The sequence below is a fragment of the Egretta garzetta genome, unplaced genomic scaffold (genome assembly GCF_000687185.1).
Source record: "Egretta garzetta isolate BGI_Z169 unplaced genomic scaffold, ASM68718v1 scaffold656, whole genome shotgun sequence".
In the NCBI taxonomy this organism is placed as follows: Eukaryota; Metazoa; Chordata; class Aves; order Pelecaniformes; family Ardeidae; genus Egretta; species Egretta garzetta.
The window spans coordinates 1,036,388-1,055,972 of record NW_009259968.1 but is presented as its reverse complement, the minus strand read 5'-3'; the positions used below and the strand labels follow the sequence as shown (position 1 = coordinate 1,055,972).

Here is a 19,585-nt window from a genome sequence, read left to right as displayed (position 1 = left end):
GAGCTGACACTTGAAGCCATCTCTCTCACTTCTCAGGAAGATTCCCTATTTGCAGGTTTGTAGGCAGGATGGGATGCACTTCTCTGCATCTCTGAAGTTCTGCTTCACAGAATTAATGAGAGAGTCATTGAGACATGCAGTCAGTCTTATGCTGTAGCATGGCAAGTGGGATTCATATCCTGAGTGGGACAGGGAGGAATCTAGATTGTTGAATTCCTTTTTTAAGAAGCTAGCTTGCAAGATATAAGTTATTCATTTCTGAAAAGTTGAAACGAGCTATTCCAGTGTTTTCAAAATCATTGCTTTTTCATTTCAACCACACTGAGTCATTTTGATTAATAGAAAATTCCCTCAAAAAATAGGTAAAACTACCATAGTAACCATATCTGGCACCACTGCAAGCTTTTACTTAATTGCTGAGCTCCTCCCAGTTTGGGTCAGTGTTCACTTTCACGTGAAAGAAGCATGATGAACAGTCCAAAGTGATCTCTCATCAGTATTTAGGCTTTCGTTCATGTTCTTGATTTTAAATGCATGGAACAAAAGAATATACTTTGGCATTGCACTTTGGAAATATTGTTGTTGTTATTGCTACTGCCATTATTCCCAAACCAAATCATTCATCTCAGGTTGCACAGTATTGAGTGTGTTTTATGAAAAAAGTGAATTCTACTTCACAGTATGGAAATATGTATGAAAGGGTTATGTAATAAGTTGTTCACGTTTATGTTGCTCTTTCCAGTTAAGGGGATCAGATTCTCATAATTATTCTGTGAATTTGTGGCACAGTAAGATTAAACAAAGAAATTGAAAGTAGCCCAGGAAAAGGAATGCCAAATTTATATTGTGGCGTGGATGCCGTAGGAGGTTTGCAATGGCTCTATTGACTGGACAGAAGGATAATTTGAGTAAGGATGAGGGAGGGTGGTGGGCAGCTGCAAAGAAAATGGAAAATGTTTTTCTTTCTCCTTCAGGGCCTCCCTTTGGAATGAAAAACGTAATGGTCATTAGGTAGAGGAAAGCTGTGTCACCATCCAGAGCTTATACTGCCGTGCCGCGTTTTTTTTGCAGCTATTGCATTCATATTTTAATTCCAAACCAGCTGCTTTCCCGTTGCAGAATATCTCATTTCTCATCTCCCTCTGAACCCAAGACTCTAGTTTGACAAACAGCTCTTGGCCCACGCAATGAATGAAAGTCCTCTGTCTTTCTATAACTGCAGACAGCTGTAGAAACAACCCCTATTGCTTGTGGATTGTAGACAGAGAGTCATGACTTACGCATTTTATTTATGATTTATGGTAAAGAAGCTCATCCTCATGATAATAAGTTTTTCTGCAGGAATTACAAGAACACTGACCTTTGTTGGATCAGAACTAGATAGCAAGTTGTAGCGTGCTCACTAATAAGGTGCACCCAAGTATGACCACAATTTATAAGCCACTCTTTATCAATTGATCGAAACCTACATTTGCACATGTCTAGCCCTTGTCTATGTCATGAATTTTATTTTACTGTTTCTGCATTCCAGATTTCTCGTTGCAATTGTCTGTAGGTAAAATGAAATTCTTCATCTACAATATGTAATTAGTAAGGATACCTCATAACTACATGCACTTCTTTTGCTAGTTCACACCCAGTTAAAACTTACAAGTCTATAAAGGTTTATCCAAGATAGCATCATGGTTTCCAAATTCCCAGTCACTGCTGTGAGTACTCCTTGTAAAATATGATATTCCTAATGTATAACATCACGTTTCCTTCAGTCAGCTATCTGTGGTTTCAGAGTAGCGGTAGTTTTGCCGAAATCAGCCACATTGTTGGCTGACTTTATTGTAAAAACGCTGTTTTCTAAAGCAATTTCTTTTTTTTTAGAACCGTCAGATATTGAAGGAAATATGGAATCTGCTACAGTGATTGATTTAATTCCATGGATGGAATATGAGTTCCGGATAATAGCAACAAACACTTTGGGGACGGGAGAACCTAGTATGCCATCACAGAGAATTAGAACTGAAGGCGCTCGTACGTAAACAGAAAATGTCAAGTTTTTTAACGTGCTTCTTAATTTCCACATTTTTATTAATCAGTTTTGTAATTTTTTTTTATTTGAAAAAGTACTTTATAAGATGCAAGTCTAGAGAATGTATTTTCAGCCATCAACTCCTATAGATTTTAGTAAGCAAATACCAGACTGTCCAGCTGTGATAGCATCAAAGCAGACAGGAAAGAAACATCATGATACAAACAGAAGATTTGCCTCCACTGCTGAAACGGAATCATACTGTATCTTTCAGAGATCCCCCACTGTATCTATCACTCAGGTTGTGTGCGTATGAATGCATGCACATGCTTGGGACCACGGTACAGGACTTAGGAAAAAACATGCATGTGTTTAACAAGGCAAATGTCCATTTGCTCTTTAGTTTGTATTCTAAATAAAGAATAGATGACAGGATGTGTGTTATACTGGGTAATGCCATTTTTCTGTGATTGAAGGTTTGGTCTTGTGTCTTCTTATTCCATGTCAAAGATCTGACATTATCCAACACAACATATGCCCTTATCAGTCTAATTGCTCAGTGTTAAAATCTCAGAGCATATTTAAGGATATCCTTTAGGCTCAGGCGCATCCTTTTTAAAATTAATTCTCCAAAATGAGGAATTAGATGTTATTAGTCAAGATAACACATTCTGGTGTGACTGTACAAAGGAGATAACGGCAGTGCTATAGGAGGTAATGGATGACTGCAGAAAGACTGTATGCAACAAAGCCTGTGTACCAGTATATACTCCTTAACACATATTAGCACCCATGTGCAACCTGGATATATTTACAATTGTTGTCCCACAGCTTGAGATTTGAAACTAAAAATACAAAACCGAAGTGGAAAAATTAATTTTGGCAATTACACCTGCTAGGTCATTGCTTTGATTAGATAGTATTTTCAAAATAAAATATGTTTGCATTGCAAATTTCAAAACATTTATTAAAAAATACCTGCATTTGGTCCATTAAAAATTTTGTTGTTTAGGGAGAAAAGAAATACAATCTGTTAAACTAATTTGGACAGAGAAGGAAAAGCCACAGAACTTTCATACTAAAGTAAAAGGAAATAACTGTATTTGAAGGCCCAGGAATCTAAATGAGAAATCTACACATACTTCATGGAGTGCCCGGTGCACAACAGAAATTTCTGGAATGTCAGAGAAGAGACAGAAAGGGAGAGGAAATAATGCTCACAGGTGGAATAGTGGTAGTGTCCTGCAGTTTGCAGTGTGCCACGTTCATGGTATCTGTTGTAGCCTCCCAAAAATCCTCCAGTTTTGTATCAGGATGCATTGCTTTTACAAGAGGTAGCCTGTTGAGTCTCTTGTCTGATTCCCCATGCACAGCACCATTGTCGTTTCTGGCAGACTGCGAGACATTTTTGGTGAAACAAAGCAAAATGTTAATGTAGTCTTCCTAGGCATCGGTCAGCACTTCTTCCTGTGCCAAAATACGGTATAAATTTTTTTTTTGCAATTTGTTATGAGCAGCAGCAATAGGATTTGGGTTGCTGTGTCAACTTCCAAGGTACTGCGGAACCAGTAATGCGTGTGCATTGTCATGTAAATCTGAAGAAGGTAAATATTTTGTTGCACAAGCAACAACCCTTATCCACACACTGTAGTGGATTTTAAATATTTGTTCTGCGTTAAACAGCAACAAATAGTGCTGCATTTTTGTTGTACTGTATGAGTGACAAATAATGTCTGTTAAACTCAAACATTATCAGTGTCTTCAGTTTTGAAGTCTCTCTTCTTGTAGATAACTGTAATTTCAGTAACATTTTTATTAGCATGCTAAGAACGTGTGCTATGATTTTTCTTCTTAATGAAACCTGCTTGCTTCATCAACACTTAAATTTCACAGTGATTTCTTGAAATTCAATGGATCAAAGTCTGCTTTTATGTATTCTAGCTTCTGGATGCATTAGGGTAATTGTCTAAGTATAGCTGTCTGAATTAGTAACCTGGTCTTAATGGAGAGAGAAACCTGGTTTTAATGGTTGAGAGAATGAGGGAGATTGTCTTGAAAAGGGTAATTTGTAAGACATTAGATAGTCTTTTTTTCTCTTCTCTGGGAGCCTGTGTATCTTTGACTGCTTAAGCATTCTAGCAAACCTCTGCTTCTAACTTAGCACTAGCATTCTATGCTTATAATAGATAGTGTGACTGCTGTGTATTTCAATAGTAACAAGGTTGAGAAATAAGTTCAAGCTTCCTCTTGAATTGCCATGATATGTATGTTTAGTCTCATTTTCCACTAATTTGTTTTCTGGAAGGCGAGAAACAAATAACGCAAACCATGCACTGAATGCTGGTTTCAATTTCAAATTTCTTGTTACATATTTTTATGCTTTCTGAAAACATTAATTCTCTGCTTTGTGTTTCCCCTCAGCTGACCCTCAGAGAAGGTCTCAGCAAACATATTACTTAAATAATGGGAGAGCACTTAGGAACCATCCCCTTACTATCTTGTGATATTCAATGATTAGTGGAGAAAATGCCTGATCATATAAGGATTTTTAACACAAAGAACATATTTGTGTAGATAGTGCATGTAGCTAATGCATGATCACCTGGGACATGTTTAATACACTATATATGGGCCATAATTCCTCAGTTTTCAGTGGTACTTTATGTGTCCTCAGTTTTGAGTGATAGCGAATAAATACACAGGCACCATAGAGGATAGCAATAGAATCATCATACGTGCAAAGAGTCTTACAGAAATGAGAATACAGGAATGATTTGTAATGGAGTCCTTGAGAGTATCCTGCTTTACCACTCAGCTGTGTACTAATGACAGATCAAATTACACAGAATGTCAATGTAAAATGCAATCAGTAAATTACTGAGTGCTATACCAGCTTTGCTTCTGAACATCTACCCATTCTGAATATGCCAATCAAGAAGACATGGGCCACTAATCTAGAGTAGGATTAGGACGCCAGTGCTTCAAAGATATATCTATGGGTTTAACGTTATACATTGTGAGAAAATCCACTGAAGTAGATGGAACTAATCACAGTCTGTGAAGGTAAATACATGTGCAAGTCCTGGGTGCTTGAGCCCGTGGCATACCAACGTCTGAGGAAGCACAAGAACAATACACAGTGCTTCTTTTAAGGCTTATGAGGAGTGTTCCGTTTCTGAATATTCAATTAAAAATTTGTAGAGAATATCATTAAAAAGAAGAATGATTGATTGCTAGCTATGGTTGGAACTGGCATGTTTCCCACAGCAGTAGCTATACATTAGTCTTGGCAATACCACAGACTCTCACAGCTATTACAGACTATCATTATTTTAATTGTGTGTGCCACATGTGTTCATTGGCCCTGCTGGTAAAAAGAAAAGTAAATAGTGATATTTTTACTGACTGCATTCGTAGTAATTTTTCTTGTCTCTTCTATTTTTCTAGCTCCTAATGTGGCTCCTTCTGACGTTGGAGGAGGGGGTGGAAGCAATCGAGAGCTGACAATAACATGGATGGTAGGTATTACACTGAGATGTCATGAAACCTGTACTTCCTTGTGTCTGCTCTTGCTCCTCCTGAAACCTGTGGATGGTTTGTCATGTTTGCTCATGTGAGAGCAGGACTTTTGTACACAGTATGTAGGTTTTCCAACTTTTCTCATAAAAATACGTAAAAAGGAATGAGGAATGCGATACTTTAGATATTTGTGTATTGGACATTTCTAAAATACGATCTAAAACATTCTCTGAGTATGTTTTAAATAGACTGAAACACGTATTGAGTATGATAATGCATTGATGTAACTGCATGTGAAAATTCTGCCTATTGTATCTTTCTTTGAGGGTTTTTAAAGTTACAATCTGAATAGCATGCAGATTTGCCTACTACAACTAAAAGTATAACATCTTAATTATGACTTTAATGTGCTGTGCACAGATACACAGGCATTATAAAAAAAAAAAGTACATTACCATTCTATAAACTAGCCTGTCATAATTATTAACTGGAGTTTTAAGGAAATTCTTATATATTGACAATTTATAAGTTTTATTTTATGCTAATACTGCTGGTAACACAAACCAATGTTGCCGCATACCACAATTTGGCCAATCATTGATATGCATGTACTGGTGATATTCTTCTCCTCCAAGCCATTAAGTTTTCTGTAATGATTATGTATTAAGCAAAATAAAGAAAGGGGAAAGGGGCAGAGATAAAAAGTTAGTCACAAAAATAATGGAATGAAAACTTTAAAATCTTTTTGGTAAAATTTTTTTTAAAAATACCTTTTCAGTAAGCAAAGTCTTTGAAAATTTAATGTCTCTCATGTATCGTAGGTATTCAGTCCATGATATTTTGTCTCTAAAAAGTCTTGTATATATAGCTATATATATAAAAATGCTGTCTTCATTCTGGTATCAAAGCAATGGTTTTTGAAAATTACCTATATGGTGGAGCAAAAAATGCTCCTGAAAACAGGGAAGAAGAGAAAAGAGACAAGAAGATAGGAAGAAAGCAAAACCCAGGACAAGAGAGGATAAGAATTTATAAGCAAAGTTGTTGTGTCAGCAAAAGTTGCATGGAAGGGGGAGTTGAAGTCTTCTGAAGGGTATTTGGGAAAGCTAGGGAGGAGAAATAAAGCAAAAAAAAGTCCATCTGATTCATGTCAGAGCCTATCAGTATCCACAAAAAACAGAGTTACAGAAGCATAACCTCTGGCAAAGAAAGGTGATTAAATGTTATGCTTGAAAAAATTACCAGGTTTATCTTAACCTTTCTGTTCACCTTCATAAGGCTATGAGGCACGTTACGCCATTTGTGTCTTTTGGGGAATAGTTTGTTTCAGCTGTAGCAGCTTATTTACCTCTATGTTCTTTTGTGAAGTCATATGAAGATGACATAATGCCAACAGCAACTCTGTCATTGTTGCATAGGAGTCCTCCTTATGAATTTACAAATTTTAATCAATATGCATATTTCCTCCTTTTTGAACCTCTTTGAGTTCTCAAGTGTGACACAGAAATAGTCAGCCATATGTTTGGGCTAACAAATTTGGGCTTTCCTGATTTGTTTTCTTTTTTTAATTCAGTTCAAAATATTTATTCAGTCTTCCAAAGTATTTTAGCAATGAACTCTCCTAAAGAAAAAATTTCTTAAGTTTCTGAAAAAGGAAGATTCACACTTCTGTTAAGATATATTGACAAGGTTATTTCTTAGTTCCCCTAACAATAGGTTAGGAAGTAGATGTATCCTAATTGGTTTGATTCTGATCTCTATTTATTTTAGAAGAGCAAAAGTCAAATAAGATCACATGCAATGGACATTTGCATGAGACCTAGATTATTCTATTATTTCTTCACAAGTGCTGTCTTATAAAAACTTTAACAAACTACAGAGCTACTTCTTGTATTGCATGTAAAGACCCATGCTCGTGGCATTTTCAATACAGTGAAAACTTGGCTGTGACTAAACGAAAAAACGAAAATTATAACTAGGAAAATAGTGACTAATGCAAGATCTGAAGTACAAGATCATTTCAGTCTTTCCTATACACCCAAATAATTTATATTCCAATTATTTCTCTTACCTAATGTCATGCTTTTTACATCTGTTCTGTTAATGAGTAGCTCATTTAGTCAGACAAATTAAGCACGGCTTCAAATATTTACTTCCCAAGAATCTTCTATACTATGTCTAGCAAGTGTTTTTTAATAGAGGCATTAGATTTACGGAGCCTGTCTGACAGACAATAATATATCTATCTGTAAGGCTAAGATAAAGGTGTATATTGATTCCCCCAAATGTGCTGACATTTGCATATGCTATTCAAAATAGTCCTTAATTAAGAAGAGAAGAACAAAATGTATGGCAGGTTCACATGTTGCTGCCAACCCACTTTCAACTTTTGCTATGATTCATAAGCCCATGTTGAATGAGACAGCCAGAGATGCAATCAAAGCTCTTCTGAGTCTTGTTTTGAAAAAAGAACTGAGAAAGAGAGCTAGGAGTGGCATGCCCATTCTTCCTCATTTTCCCCCATTTGTCTTTCCCTCTTCTGTTTTGTTTTTCAAAGTTTTTCATGGATACTACAAACTATTCAGCTACTTATACTTACTTAATATGTGCAGCCATTGGAGGTCAATCTGCTTTCAACATTTTAAGACCTTCCAGAATATAATTTTTAAGTGCCAGCCCTGGCTTTCTAAAGTTTGCTCTGGCTGAAAATCATTCTGAGGGCTGCATCCAAGCTGCTTACTTTGGCATATGAGATAGATAGGATTCTGGATTATTTTAAGCAGCTACGTATGATGATAGATTCAGGAGATGAGCTATCGAAGGTGACCGAGTCCATGAAATCTTCTACTTTTTGAATTGCAAGGTTGCCTATGAATCTAAACTCAGGTACATGAAGGTACGTTAGCTGCTCTGGGAAACTAGGTATTCAATTTTCACCTGATCTCCAGTCAGACCTGAGGTACAAAACAAGCTAAGACATGAGTTATACCTCACCCAATAGGTACACTCAGAATGTGCTTGACACACAAAAAATTAAGCACATAAAATGGATTATCTAGGGTTTTGTTTTTTCACGGCTGATCTGTAGATAAAGTCTTTGTCTGGTGGCTTGTGGTTAGCGTCACAACTAGAGACCAAATACCCAGCTCCTTTTTGGCATGAGGGGTTTCTTGTATTTTATCTGTTGGCAGTCATCTTAATTACCAATTATACGTAAGTCATTCATGTGTTCCCAGGAGTCACGTTGTAGGTAGATGGGTATCTTTCCACTGTCTAAAGCTCCATCATAATTCAGATTTGACATATATCAGCATTTCATCTGTGGTCCCCAGAAAAGCCAATGAAGTCATGTATGCAGAGACCTGCAGTCAGCTGCATCAGTCAGTTGTCTTCTGCAACATGGAATCGTGGTTAGAGTACCCACCCAGGAAGCAAGAGGCACTCAGACCGGAAGATTGTCTATACATATCCCATGTTCTAGAAGAGTGCCCTAACCCTAGTCATGGTGTGCTGAGGCCGCTTCCCAGTTTTTGGTTGAACTGAGCCACTTTTCTGCTAGAGATTCGGTTAAGTGTGGGGAAAAAAGAACAGCAAGCAAGATGAAACCTACTGGTTACTGAATTCTGCAGATGGTAAAACCTGCTGGATTCTGGGCCTTACTCTCACAGCTGGTCTTTGCTTGTATCCAGTGATGATTGCATGCTGAAGCAGTAGTTTCTAGGGAGCGTCATCTAGAACCAGCTTTCTGTCCTCCACCAGCTGAAGGCTGCCTGCTTTTAATATTGCTGTATGGTTATTTTGTGATCTTAGCACTGATGTTGCAGAGTGGTAAAACTTTACAGCAGCAACAGATAAAATGGGATGCAATGGGATCTGATAGCTGGCACACCTGGGGTGGGGGTCAGTTAACCTTAAGCTGAGTAAAGTCAGAGTCCCAGCCTTTGGCCTGATTCTGTGCATTTCTCCTGGAAGCCTTGTCATGAAGAAAAGAAGTTCCATCATTGTTCATATGTCCTTACCAGACGTTTTTCAAATTTTGAGTTCTGACATTTGTGTTTGTTTTCTTAGTGTTTTTCTGGCTGTATTATGTATACTAGTGTTCTAATCCATGTGTTATGTTTCTGAAGTCAAAACTTAAATGTTTCTATTGTTCAAAAAATGCAGTGAGTTTTCACCTGAATTTTCTTTCTCAGAGAATCTTTGGAGTTCCGTTCTAGCTTCAAACAAATATGAACATAAAAATTTGTGAGCTAGGGTTTTGGGGTTTTTTTGGCTCGTTCCACTACGAGCCAAAACACCTAAGTTTCATAAATCCTTGCTCAGAATATCTCCACACACATTGACTGAAGTGCTACAGTTGTGGGCAAACACCTAAAGAGAGTAATTACTCTTGTTGCACTGCTCCAGGGCCTTTGCTTCAAGATAAGCTATTTTGTCTCTGTGAGGTTTACGGTATGGGAAAAGGTGATGCAGGGATTTTATTTTCAAAAGATGCTTCTGGTCAGCCTTCAGATGCACTGATGAATGGCATGATTTTGGCCTTTGGGTGCACTGTCTAATAGTTGTGGTAAAGGCTCTGTGGACTGAGGAGGGATCACTGAATGTAGAGCTTTGGTAAATGCAGCAAAATTCATTATAGCAGATGGTCTTCCATAATTTTGTATTTTCCAGTATTCGTAGGTATAGGAAATCAGTTATAGTTTTAAGAAATATTTTGGATAGGTACCTTTAATGCTCATGCTGAAAGTGGGAGTCATTTCTCTTGAACTCTTGCTGTTTAGAAGCTAGGTAGATAGTCTAAACCAGCAACTGGGCCCCCTGCATTGTCAGTGAAAAGTGGTAGGATGAATCATTCTTTAAATGTGTCCATCTCTCTTCATCAGCTATGCAAGTTGCCTAGGTGACCAACTTTAGGTAAATTAATATAATTTAGCCCAGCCACATAAGTTTTCTTTCTCTGTTTTGCAAGAATATCTATCGCCTCACACACACATGGACCCATATACTTGCACAGCATGTCCCTGTTACACATCCATTATCACTCCTTAAGAAAGGCTTTTTTGCTAGCTACAGCTGACAGCAGTTTTAGTACACAATCATTCTTGTTTTCTTTCTGTAGGAGGTAACATGATGTGTCTTGCACTGAGTTTGGATGAGGAACAAGATCTTAAAATGTTTTAGTCGCAGATATGCTACTACTGCAGATCTGCATAATGAAGATGGCGTATTTTTTAAAGGATGGGGAGCAAACCATAGAAGCAAACCAGGAGAAAATGGAACTTTAGTTCAGTGGTTTTTTACTGTGTGCATATCAATGCTTTCTGTATTATGTACATTTCATTAGAGATCCATTTGTTTAATTGGATACAAAAAGTAACATTTTATCTTTTGCCTCTTTAGCCTTTATCAAGAGAATACCACTATGGCAATAACTTTGGTTATATAGTGGCTTTCAAGCCATTTGGTGAGAAAGAATGGAGAAGAGTTACAGTTACCAATCCTGAAATTGGCCGGTATGTCCACAAGGATGAATCAATGCCACCTTCAACCCAGTATCAAGTAAAAGTGAAAGCTTTTAACAACAAAGGGGATGGACCATTCAGTCTCACTGCTGTCATTTATTCAGCACAAGATGGTGAGTAAAGGTTCCGGGTAAGTTTCACACTGAGGGCCCAGATTCAACCCTACCAACATCAGTAGGGAGAACCTGGTCCTTGACACTGATTAATATAGCAACATACACTTTCAGCAAGGAGGGTGTATATTGCTCACACAAAACACTTGCAGTTGTACTGAATAAACAACTTCAGACTCTAATTTTCTATGTGATGCAGAGCACTTGGCTGTACTTGATGTCTGAATGAGCAATACACAGAAGCATTCAAGATTTTTCACACAGCTTGTTAAAAGATTTAAGAATTTAAAAAAAAAAAATTTCTGATCCTCATATTTGTTACCTAAAACATTTACATTGTTATCCAGCAGTGTCTCTGTGACCTTAATACACGTACTTGACATATGTGTGGGTTTTTTCTTATTAACAGACCACACTAAAGCCTATTATTTGAGTAGATCAGTATTAGAATTTAGCCCAAAACTTGTGAACGAACGATAGTTCAGTTGTATCTAGTTATATTTCTAGCATGTTTAGAGTCTAATATAAATTATCCCTGCCACATTTTTTATGCTGGTTTTGATGTTAGATCTGTCAAATGAATAATTTAATGAAAACCTCTTTGACATTTCACTAAAATCTTTTTCTTAATTCTTGCTGGAATTATTTCACATCCTGTGATCTTTAGGATTCAAGTTTAAATGGCATTTCCAAACTTAGCAGGGGAGAGAAAGCACTAGAAGAAGGTTTACCTTAAATCAGGAGAAATATATACAACATCCTAATTTAATCACTCAAGTCTGTTTTAAAAAAAATGTGGTTTATTAATTTCTGCCAGAAACCCAAAGAAAAATTGCTCATATTTTTCTTTCCATAGAGCAAAATCTCCTTCACAAAGTCAACAGATCCAGACCAAAGAGCCAAGAGGAGGGATATGATAACAAGGGCACGTTCTCACACTTCTGACTCTGTTCTTTACTCTGTGTACTTTATGGGAGATTTATGTTCATGATTCCCATTAGCACTAATGGGAACTTTCCACATGAATCGCCCACACACAGAGAGAAGATAAAATAGTCCTTTCATTTCTTACGATAATTCAGGATTCAAGCTAGCATTACTTAGCCATCTGAAGAGGTTAATACTAACCCTTTTTCTCAGAAAAGCGTACCTTAGGATATCATCGTCAACAGCTGCTACAGCAATAGAACGGTTGTTTTTGCAATTGTATAAATGAGTTAGTAAATAGCTATGGTGTAATAAAAGCCATATCTGCCAAATATCATTTCAGTATCCATCCTTTCTCAGAGGCGTTATCAACAGCTGACTGATAAGCTCCCACATGTTTATGTTAGCATTATACTCACCATGTCAGGGATGGGAGTGTGTTTGTACAGCTCCCTGAGTTCAGACATGGCAGAGCCTAGTAGCTCCAAAAGACAGAAGAAAAGCAAATATGTAGAAGTGACAGCTTCCAGATAAAGAAGTCACTTCAGTGGCTGCTGATGTTCTAACATAGACTGTAGCAAATTCCAGATGCTTGATAGAAAGACCTGTGGTTAAATGATGACAGATCCAGGCAGCAAAAGGAATAGAAGCTCAGTGAACCTACTTCTTTTCTTTGGTTTCAAGCACAAGAGTCACCAAAACAGTCAGATTCATGGTGCTCCAAACCTTACCAGTGGCCCTCACAGCTCTTATGCAGAGCTATGACTCTGACTCCTGACCATATCTAATCCAGGAACTTCAAGGTGGATTCGAAGGATTTTTCCCATAGGTGTAATGGAAGTTATCCCAAAGAACATTCTCCAGAGTTTTCTTGTACAAAGTCACTTTGATACCTTGCAGCGTGCTTACTGGCTCCCAGCCTTAACTTTGTATAGTTACACTTAGAAGATAATTGTGTGATGACCACTGTGTTTTCAGTGAAGAGAACATACTGTGAGGCCCACATGATCGCTTCTTTTACCAGGAGAATTACTGAATTAGAAGTCTGGAGAAAAGCAACTGATGTCATCTTTCTGGCTCAAGAGAGACTTCAAAGTATTTATAGAACATAAATGCCAAATAGGGATATAAATTATTTGGAGCTCATGAACAAGCATAAGCAGATGAAATATTGTTTAGAATACTGTACCAGCAAAATCCCTGGAAGTTGGAACTTTTCAATATGAAACATTTGGGCAAATTCTGCAATTGATACAATGGAGAAGAGTCTGACGGTGATTTGGGAATAGATGAGATGATCACATCTATTCCACCTGTATTTCTGTATTTCTGAATCAGCAAGTGATATTACTACCATCAGACAACACAACTTGTCAAAGGTATTAGTGAGATTTTACAGCAATATGGTCATACAACATTCCATACATACATAAATATAATAACAGAATTTCCACTAAGTTGTGTATTTTGTAATGTATCTATGCATGTCTAGTTATAACTGTGGGCACCTTTATTCACTTTAGTGAATGGGGAATTTCTGTGTTCCCACATCTTTGAAGCCAAGTTCCATATCCGACAACTACTAGTCATACCTGCCATTGCTAGTAGTGAGTAATGATTGCTAGTAATGAGTGCGCAGGCCACTCGCTTATCTATATTCCTGTCATTGTGAAAACAATTTTGCAATAATGTATTATTTTTTAATTATACATTTGCATTATTAACAGTCATTGAAAGACAATTACAAAAGGTAACTTTGCATATAAGATTATTTTGTTACCTAGGATACTTTTCATGAGAGATGTAACTGATTTTTTTCTTAACAGTGGCTGTTTTGATGCATAGTTGACTGGATGCCCAGTTGGAAGATTAACTATATGAAAGCTTTCCTCAGCTCAGGCTGCCATGCCTGTCTGTTGCAACTTGTTTCAAAACAATTCGCGACAGAGAACTGTTCTTAGCTTGGAAAACTTTATCTTTTATAGACATTGCTAAGTTTATGCTTCTTTAAATGCCTTACCTCACTTAAAATGCAAGCGACAGTGAAATTAACAGCTTCATATAATTAAACTAGAACTTAATATTCTAAGCCCTGAATAAAAGCATGCCACATTATAATGGTCTGTGTTCTGCATTGGCTGGTGTCCAGAACTAAGAACACAAATAAAATCAACTTTGTGATGTATGCCTAATAGAAGGGTGCTCTTGGATTATTTCACACCTATGCTCAAGTTTATATGTGCCACTGGCCAGCTCTATGTCTAATATCTCGTCTCATAAAAACTTTGTATCATCATGACTAAGTGACGTACACATGAATATTTGTGTGTAGCTAACTTCAAAAATCTGATGTACATAATCTGTGAGCTACTGTCCAATTTAGTAAAAGATCACTGGAGGCTTCATTCTATTTATCAAAGCCTGGTTTTAATTTACACAAATTTCAACATGGAATCTGTTGAAGCATAGAAATACGTACTCTGAGCCAAGTAATAGAATCATTGCCTGTTTTTATAAAGTCATTTCCCATACAGGATCATCACTGAAATTAAAGTTTACTCAAGTAAAAACAGATTAAAGACTCACACACTTGGCCCCCTGATACCAAGAAAATAATACGCAAGTATAACAATACCACTTGATGAGACTGGTTGTTTAACATCTGTTTCGTCTTCCAGCTCCAACTGAAATACCTACAGATGTGAGCGTAAAAGTTTTGTCATCTTCTGAAATGTCTGTTTCTTGGCACCATGTTTCTGATAAATCTGTGGAAGGATATCAGGTGAGTTGAGAGGTGACACTGTATATCTTCTCATTAATTTAAGTTCAGTAGTTAAATGCAAGGATAATTCCTGCTCTAGCATTCTGCCTCTTAGGGTTCACTTCTCCTTAGTTGCTGTTTTCTGTACAGATTTCACATCCAGAGAAACATATTATTTTTGGTGCTATGTACCTCATTACTAAAATACATTAACAAACGTATGCGCTTGCTATTTAACTGAAAAAAGGCATCATTATTTCATAAAAGCATCTTGTCTCTTTATGTTATGTAATTGAATGTCTATCTCTACCTTCTCAAAACATACTGAGATTAAGTTTTGGGTATAATTATCAACATGGACATGAAATTGCAACTAACTCGTGGCCCATTTAAATTCTCAACAGTTATTAATATAATTCACCCACAAATCCTATAGTAAGTGGGACCAGGTGACAAATGACCAGAATCCAGTATAATAGAGTCAGTGCTACTGTGCAAGACAACAATGTTTTGTTCGTGGTTTCTATTCTCCACATGAAAAAGCTTCAAGGTGTGTCCACCTGGTCCAAGACTAAGTGGTAGTACTGGTAAAAATTGTTCTTGTCCTTGTACAAAGATGACAACAGCCACAAGGTGGGTGCAACCACAAATGGCCATGTAGTGCTCCAGCAGGGAAGTCTTAACATCATCCATGCACAGTGGATGCTGAGGAGCTCCGCAGTGTACAGCTGGCTTACTTTGGCTGCACTCCAAAATAGGGATTTGGGCCTTACCTTGTTAGTGACTTGCTCTGTGATTTAAGTTGTCTGCTTGATGGTAGGCTCTCTGTTCAAAAATGAGCACGTACAAATGTGGCGTAACCTCACAGAATGTATTTTTATGACTGAAATCTTTGAATAAATGTTCTTCTACTTAGTAGTACTTGTTTCTATATTTCCTGATCTCTGTTTCTGTCTCCATGAGATTTATGTAATACTTTTGGGATACCATAACAAGATCATAGCAAAGATCTCAATAGGAACTAGCACAGTGTCCCATATAAAGCTTGATTCTAGACACATAAAGTGTTAAAATTACAAGCAGAGGACACTGGGGTTTGAAATTAAGACACTGACATCGATGGTAACTCCTAATTTACTAAAGCAGCCCACTGTTTTGGTGTTTCATAGGAACTGTGCAACTAGAACAGGATAGACAAATTCATGGTCATAACTGAGAGTCAGGTGGAGCGCCGAGATCTGTGAGCTCAAGCCAGCCAGCCATGCAGCAGTATGGCACTCCCAGGCTGGACAGTCTGCATAGAAACTGGGCACGAATCCTGCACACCCTGAATAGCCAGAACAGACACTCATCGGGCACACAACTGGGGGGCTTGTGGGGGTGTGGAGAGAGCTGCAACAAGGAGAGCACTGGAGAGGTTGGGATTGCCGTGGCGATAAAGCATGCTGAGAGCTGTAATAGGGAAGGAAGTTGGAAGGCTGGAGGGGTGAGGATGAATAGGGAGAGAACATGGTGGGAGAACATTCCCATAGGCAACCCACTTTCGGCTGCTTTCTAAATTTTACTTTATTTTATGTAAAGGCATCTGAGCTGCTTGTCAGGGGACATTGGGGAAAGAAGGGAGGGGAGAGGATTCAGCAAGAAAGAACAGGATGCACAGGGTAGTCAACAGAAAAAAGGAAAAAAGCCAGAAAGAATCATGGAGGATCTTTGGGCTGAAAAAGTAATAACCGCTGTTCTGAAGAAAGCTGGGATACCCTGGGAATGGGTGGAGAGCTCTTACACAGAATATAGAGGTGCGGGGTGTGGCCTTGTTTTGATGGCTGGAGTGTAACTCCATCCACTCATTCCTAGAGAAGTACTACGCCTCCACAAATCCAGTATGAACTGGGTAGCTTGAATATGTAAAGTGAGCAGTGGCATGAGAATTAATTTCTTCTTTCTCTTTTTCTAAACTAACCTATCTAGTTATCTATATGGAAAAAGAGGCTACACAATCAACAGAGTGATAGGCATGAATTACTGCCCCATGGAGCTCAGTAAGGTGTTAATTCTGAGATCTTTTTCTCTAGAGCAATCACCAGCCTCATTCTAGTAGTGGGGAAAGCAGCAAAGGGCGAGCCTGTGCTTCTACACTGAGGGCAAAAAGAAAGTCCTGTGCTCCTAAAGATCTCATCTCCCGTCAGTCCTGAAGGAGCCATGGGAGAGGGTGAAAATAGAGAGGGTTCTTCTTGAATGTCAAGGCTGTAGATGGCTTTTGTGAAGCTACAATACAAGTTGGGGAGAGGGTGGGTAGAAGCACCCGAACTACATTACAAAATTCCGGTGAATATGTCTGGAAGGCTCTATCTCTATAGGCATCAAGAAATACTCCAATATTTATTTTTTAATTACTGCTCAGCTGTAACACAAAATCCTTCATTCACCATGGCTTACTTTGGCTGCACTGTGGCTTACCTGAAAATTGCCTAATTGACCTTTTAAATGCTAGAGTTTAAGAGGTGGGAGTACCCTGAGCAAAGTACCTGACGGTATTTCACCCTGTGACAAAACACTTTTCACACCAGGAGGAGTCAGATTTTCTTGACACTAATGCATACTGTCAGGGTGACTGCCCTCAAGGTGATGAGTGTGAGCTGATACATTTTGCCATTACAGGGAGTATCCTCAGCTGACACTTAAAGAAGAGATAAAGTATGAAATCTATATAGAGAATTTAAGATTTATGAGTTCTTGCAAAGAGCCTGCTAAAGACCACAGCTCTTCAGTGCATGCAATACCAAAGACATTATATGCATTTCCTGCTGCTTCTATGTGATAGATATATGGGGGTTTTATTAAATAAATTTATCACTACTTACCACCATTGCCCCTTGTTTACTGGAAGATGCTATTTGCCATTACCATTCTTTCTTAATATGAGTAAAGTATCTCTTTTATGTCTCTCCTATGTAAAACTTTCATGAATATGAGGGCTGTTTTTTCATAATACTTATAGAAACAACTTCTGATGTATTTCAATATATTAAAATTTGCATAGAGGAGAGGACCATGAGTGTTTTTCCCTGTTTTCAGCACAGAGGGCTGCACTAATTCATGATGGCTAGGGCATTCCCTTCCTAGAGATCACTGCTGGCTTCTCTCCTACAACAAACCCTAGAGCTGGGGTGAAATACCCTCCTGTGTCCCCTGGGGATTCATTACCTGCGGGTAACCCTGACAAGGTAAATGCAGAGAACCAGGAAAAAGCAGACTGTCTGGGATTATTATCCAAGCTCTTTAATAAAAAGAAAGAGGAGCTACTGAGCAAAGTGGGGAAATGTGGTATCTTGAAACAGTGGGGCAATTAATTCTAGTATCACTTCCACAGAGGTAAGAGAGTGAAAGAAATTTCCAAGTTATTTCAGGAGACTTTTAAAGTATTTAAATAATAAGTGAGAAGAGAAAAGTAGGAATGGCATCAAGAAGACAGTACTTTTTCTTAGCTCTCAAGGGAGTCATCTTATTTCAAATTTTTTTCTTTTCCAAAAGTAGTTACAATGGTTGAAATATGTAGACATGGCTCTTTATTAAATGAAGAGGTAAAGAAGAACATTCTGAGGGTGCGACACACAGCTCACACACTATAGGATTAGTTAAGTCCACAACATTGCTGCCAAGAACAATAGTATTTGGGATTTAAATTTAATTTAATTTTTAAATTATATTACTTCTGCCTGAAATGTAATATGCTCTCTGAAGTAATTTGCATTTTCATTCACTGTTCTCGCTTGTCTTGTTTGATGCTATATATTACTTGTTATATTACACCCTTAGCACCACTGTAGTGCAAATGAACTAGTAGGATTGTAGAAAGTTTTGCAAGTCAGAGGTATTCAAAGGCTTCCAGCATATGCCCCGTGATAAACAAAAGCTTCCCATAAAGTGTGTTTGCCATCTTTAGGTAAAGCAGGTACTTAATTAACATAATAGAACATACTAAAAATGGATTAGCCTACAGTGGCCAGTTAATATCAACAACAAAGCTACCATTGGTCCTGTCGTAGCAAAGAAACTTTTGGCCGCCTAGAACTTCACAGACATCCCTTTGCCACAGGCTAGAAACTTGTTTGAACTTAGGGACAGAGATGGACATGATGTCCTCTAGCTCCTGAGGTTCGTGCCCTCTCACGCTTGAGTCAGCTGCTCATAGTTGACAGCTTATGGGATACAGCTGGTTGCATTCAACAACAGCAGCTTATCTACAACAGTTTGTTAATTATAATCATATAAAAAAGAATCTGACTTGAAAATTATAATCAGACCTTCAGCTGAAATGACTGTGATGGTTTCAGATCCACGCCAGTTTGAAACTTTCATCAAGCGGAGGTTACCAACCTTGCTGCAGAAGTCTGCAGGATGGATTGGGTGCACATTCCTCACTCATTTGGGGGCAAAGGCTGTTGACTCAGCAAAATAGCCACCTGGATAAGTGGGAATTTCATGAGTCTGAGTGCCTAAATTACAGTAAACTGGCATTCAGGATGCTAGTGGATTAAACTTCCAAACCACTGTGCAGGACATACAACTATATAACTAAAAATTACCCATTCATGCCTGATGAAAGGCAGGTACGCATGCGGTATTTAAAAATGGGAGCCATTTGGGCCTGCAGGTACAATATGTTCCTCTCTACACCGGGAAAGAATGAGAAAAGCCATTATGACATTGTCACATTTAT

The 19,585-nt window shown here is 37.9% G+C and overlaps 1 protein-coding gene across 1 annotated transcript in view; it reads left to right on the top strand.

Moving 5' to 3' along the window:
- Positions 1 to 19,585, top strand: part of CNTN1 (contactin 1) — an 88,158-nt gene that overhangs the window by 51,656 nt on the left and 16,917 nt on the right. The window contains exons 15-18 of the mRNA XM_035895771.1: positions 1,876 to 2,025; positions 5,471 to 5,541; positions 10,943 to 11,177; positions 14,783 to 14,886. Of these exons, the coding sequence (XP_035751664.1) occupies positions 1,876 to 2,025; positions 5,471 to 5,541; positions 10,943 to 11,177; positions 14,783 to 14,886 (560 nt within the window). The remainder of the gene's footprint in view (positions 1 to 1,875; positions 2,026 to 5,470; positions 5,542 to 10,942; positions 11,178 to 14,782; positions 14,887 to 19,585) is intronic.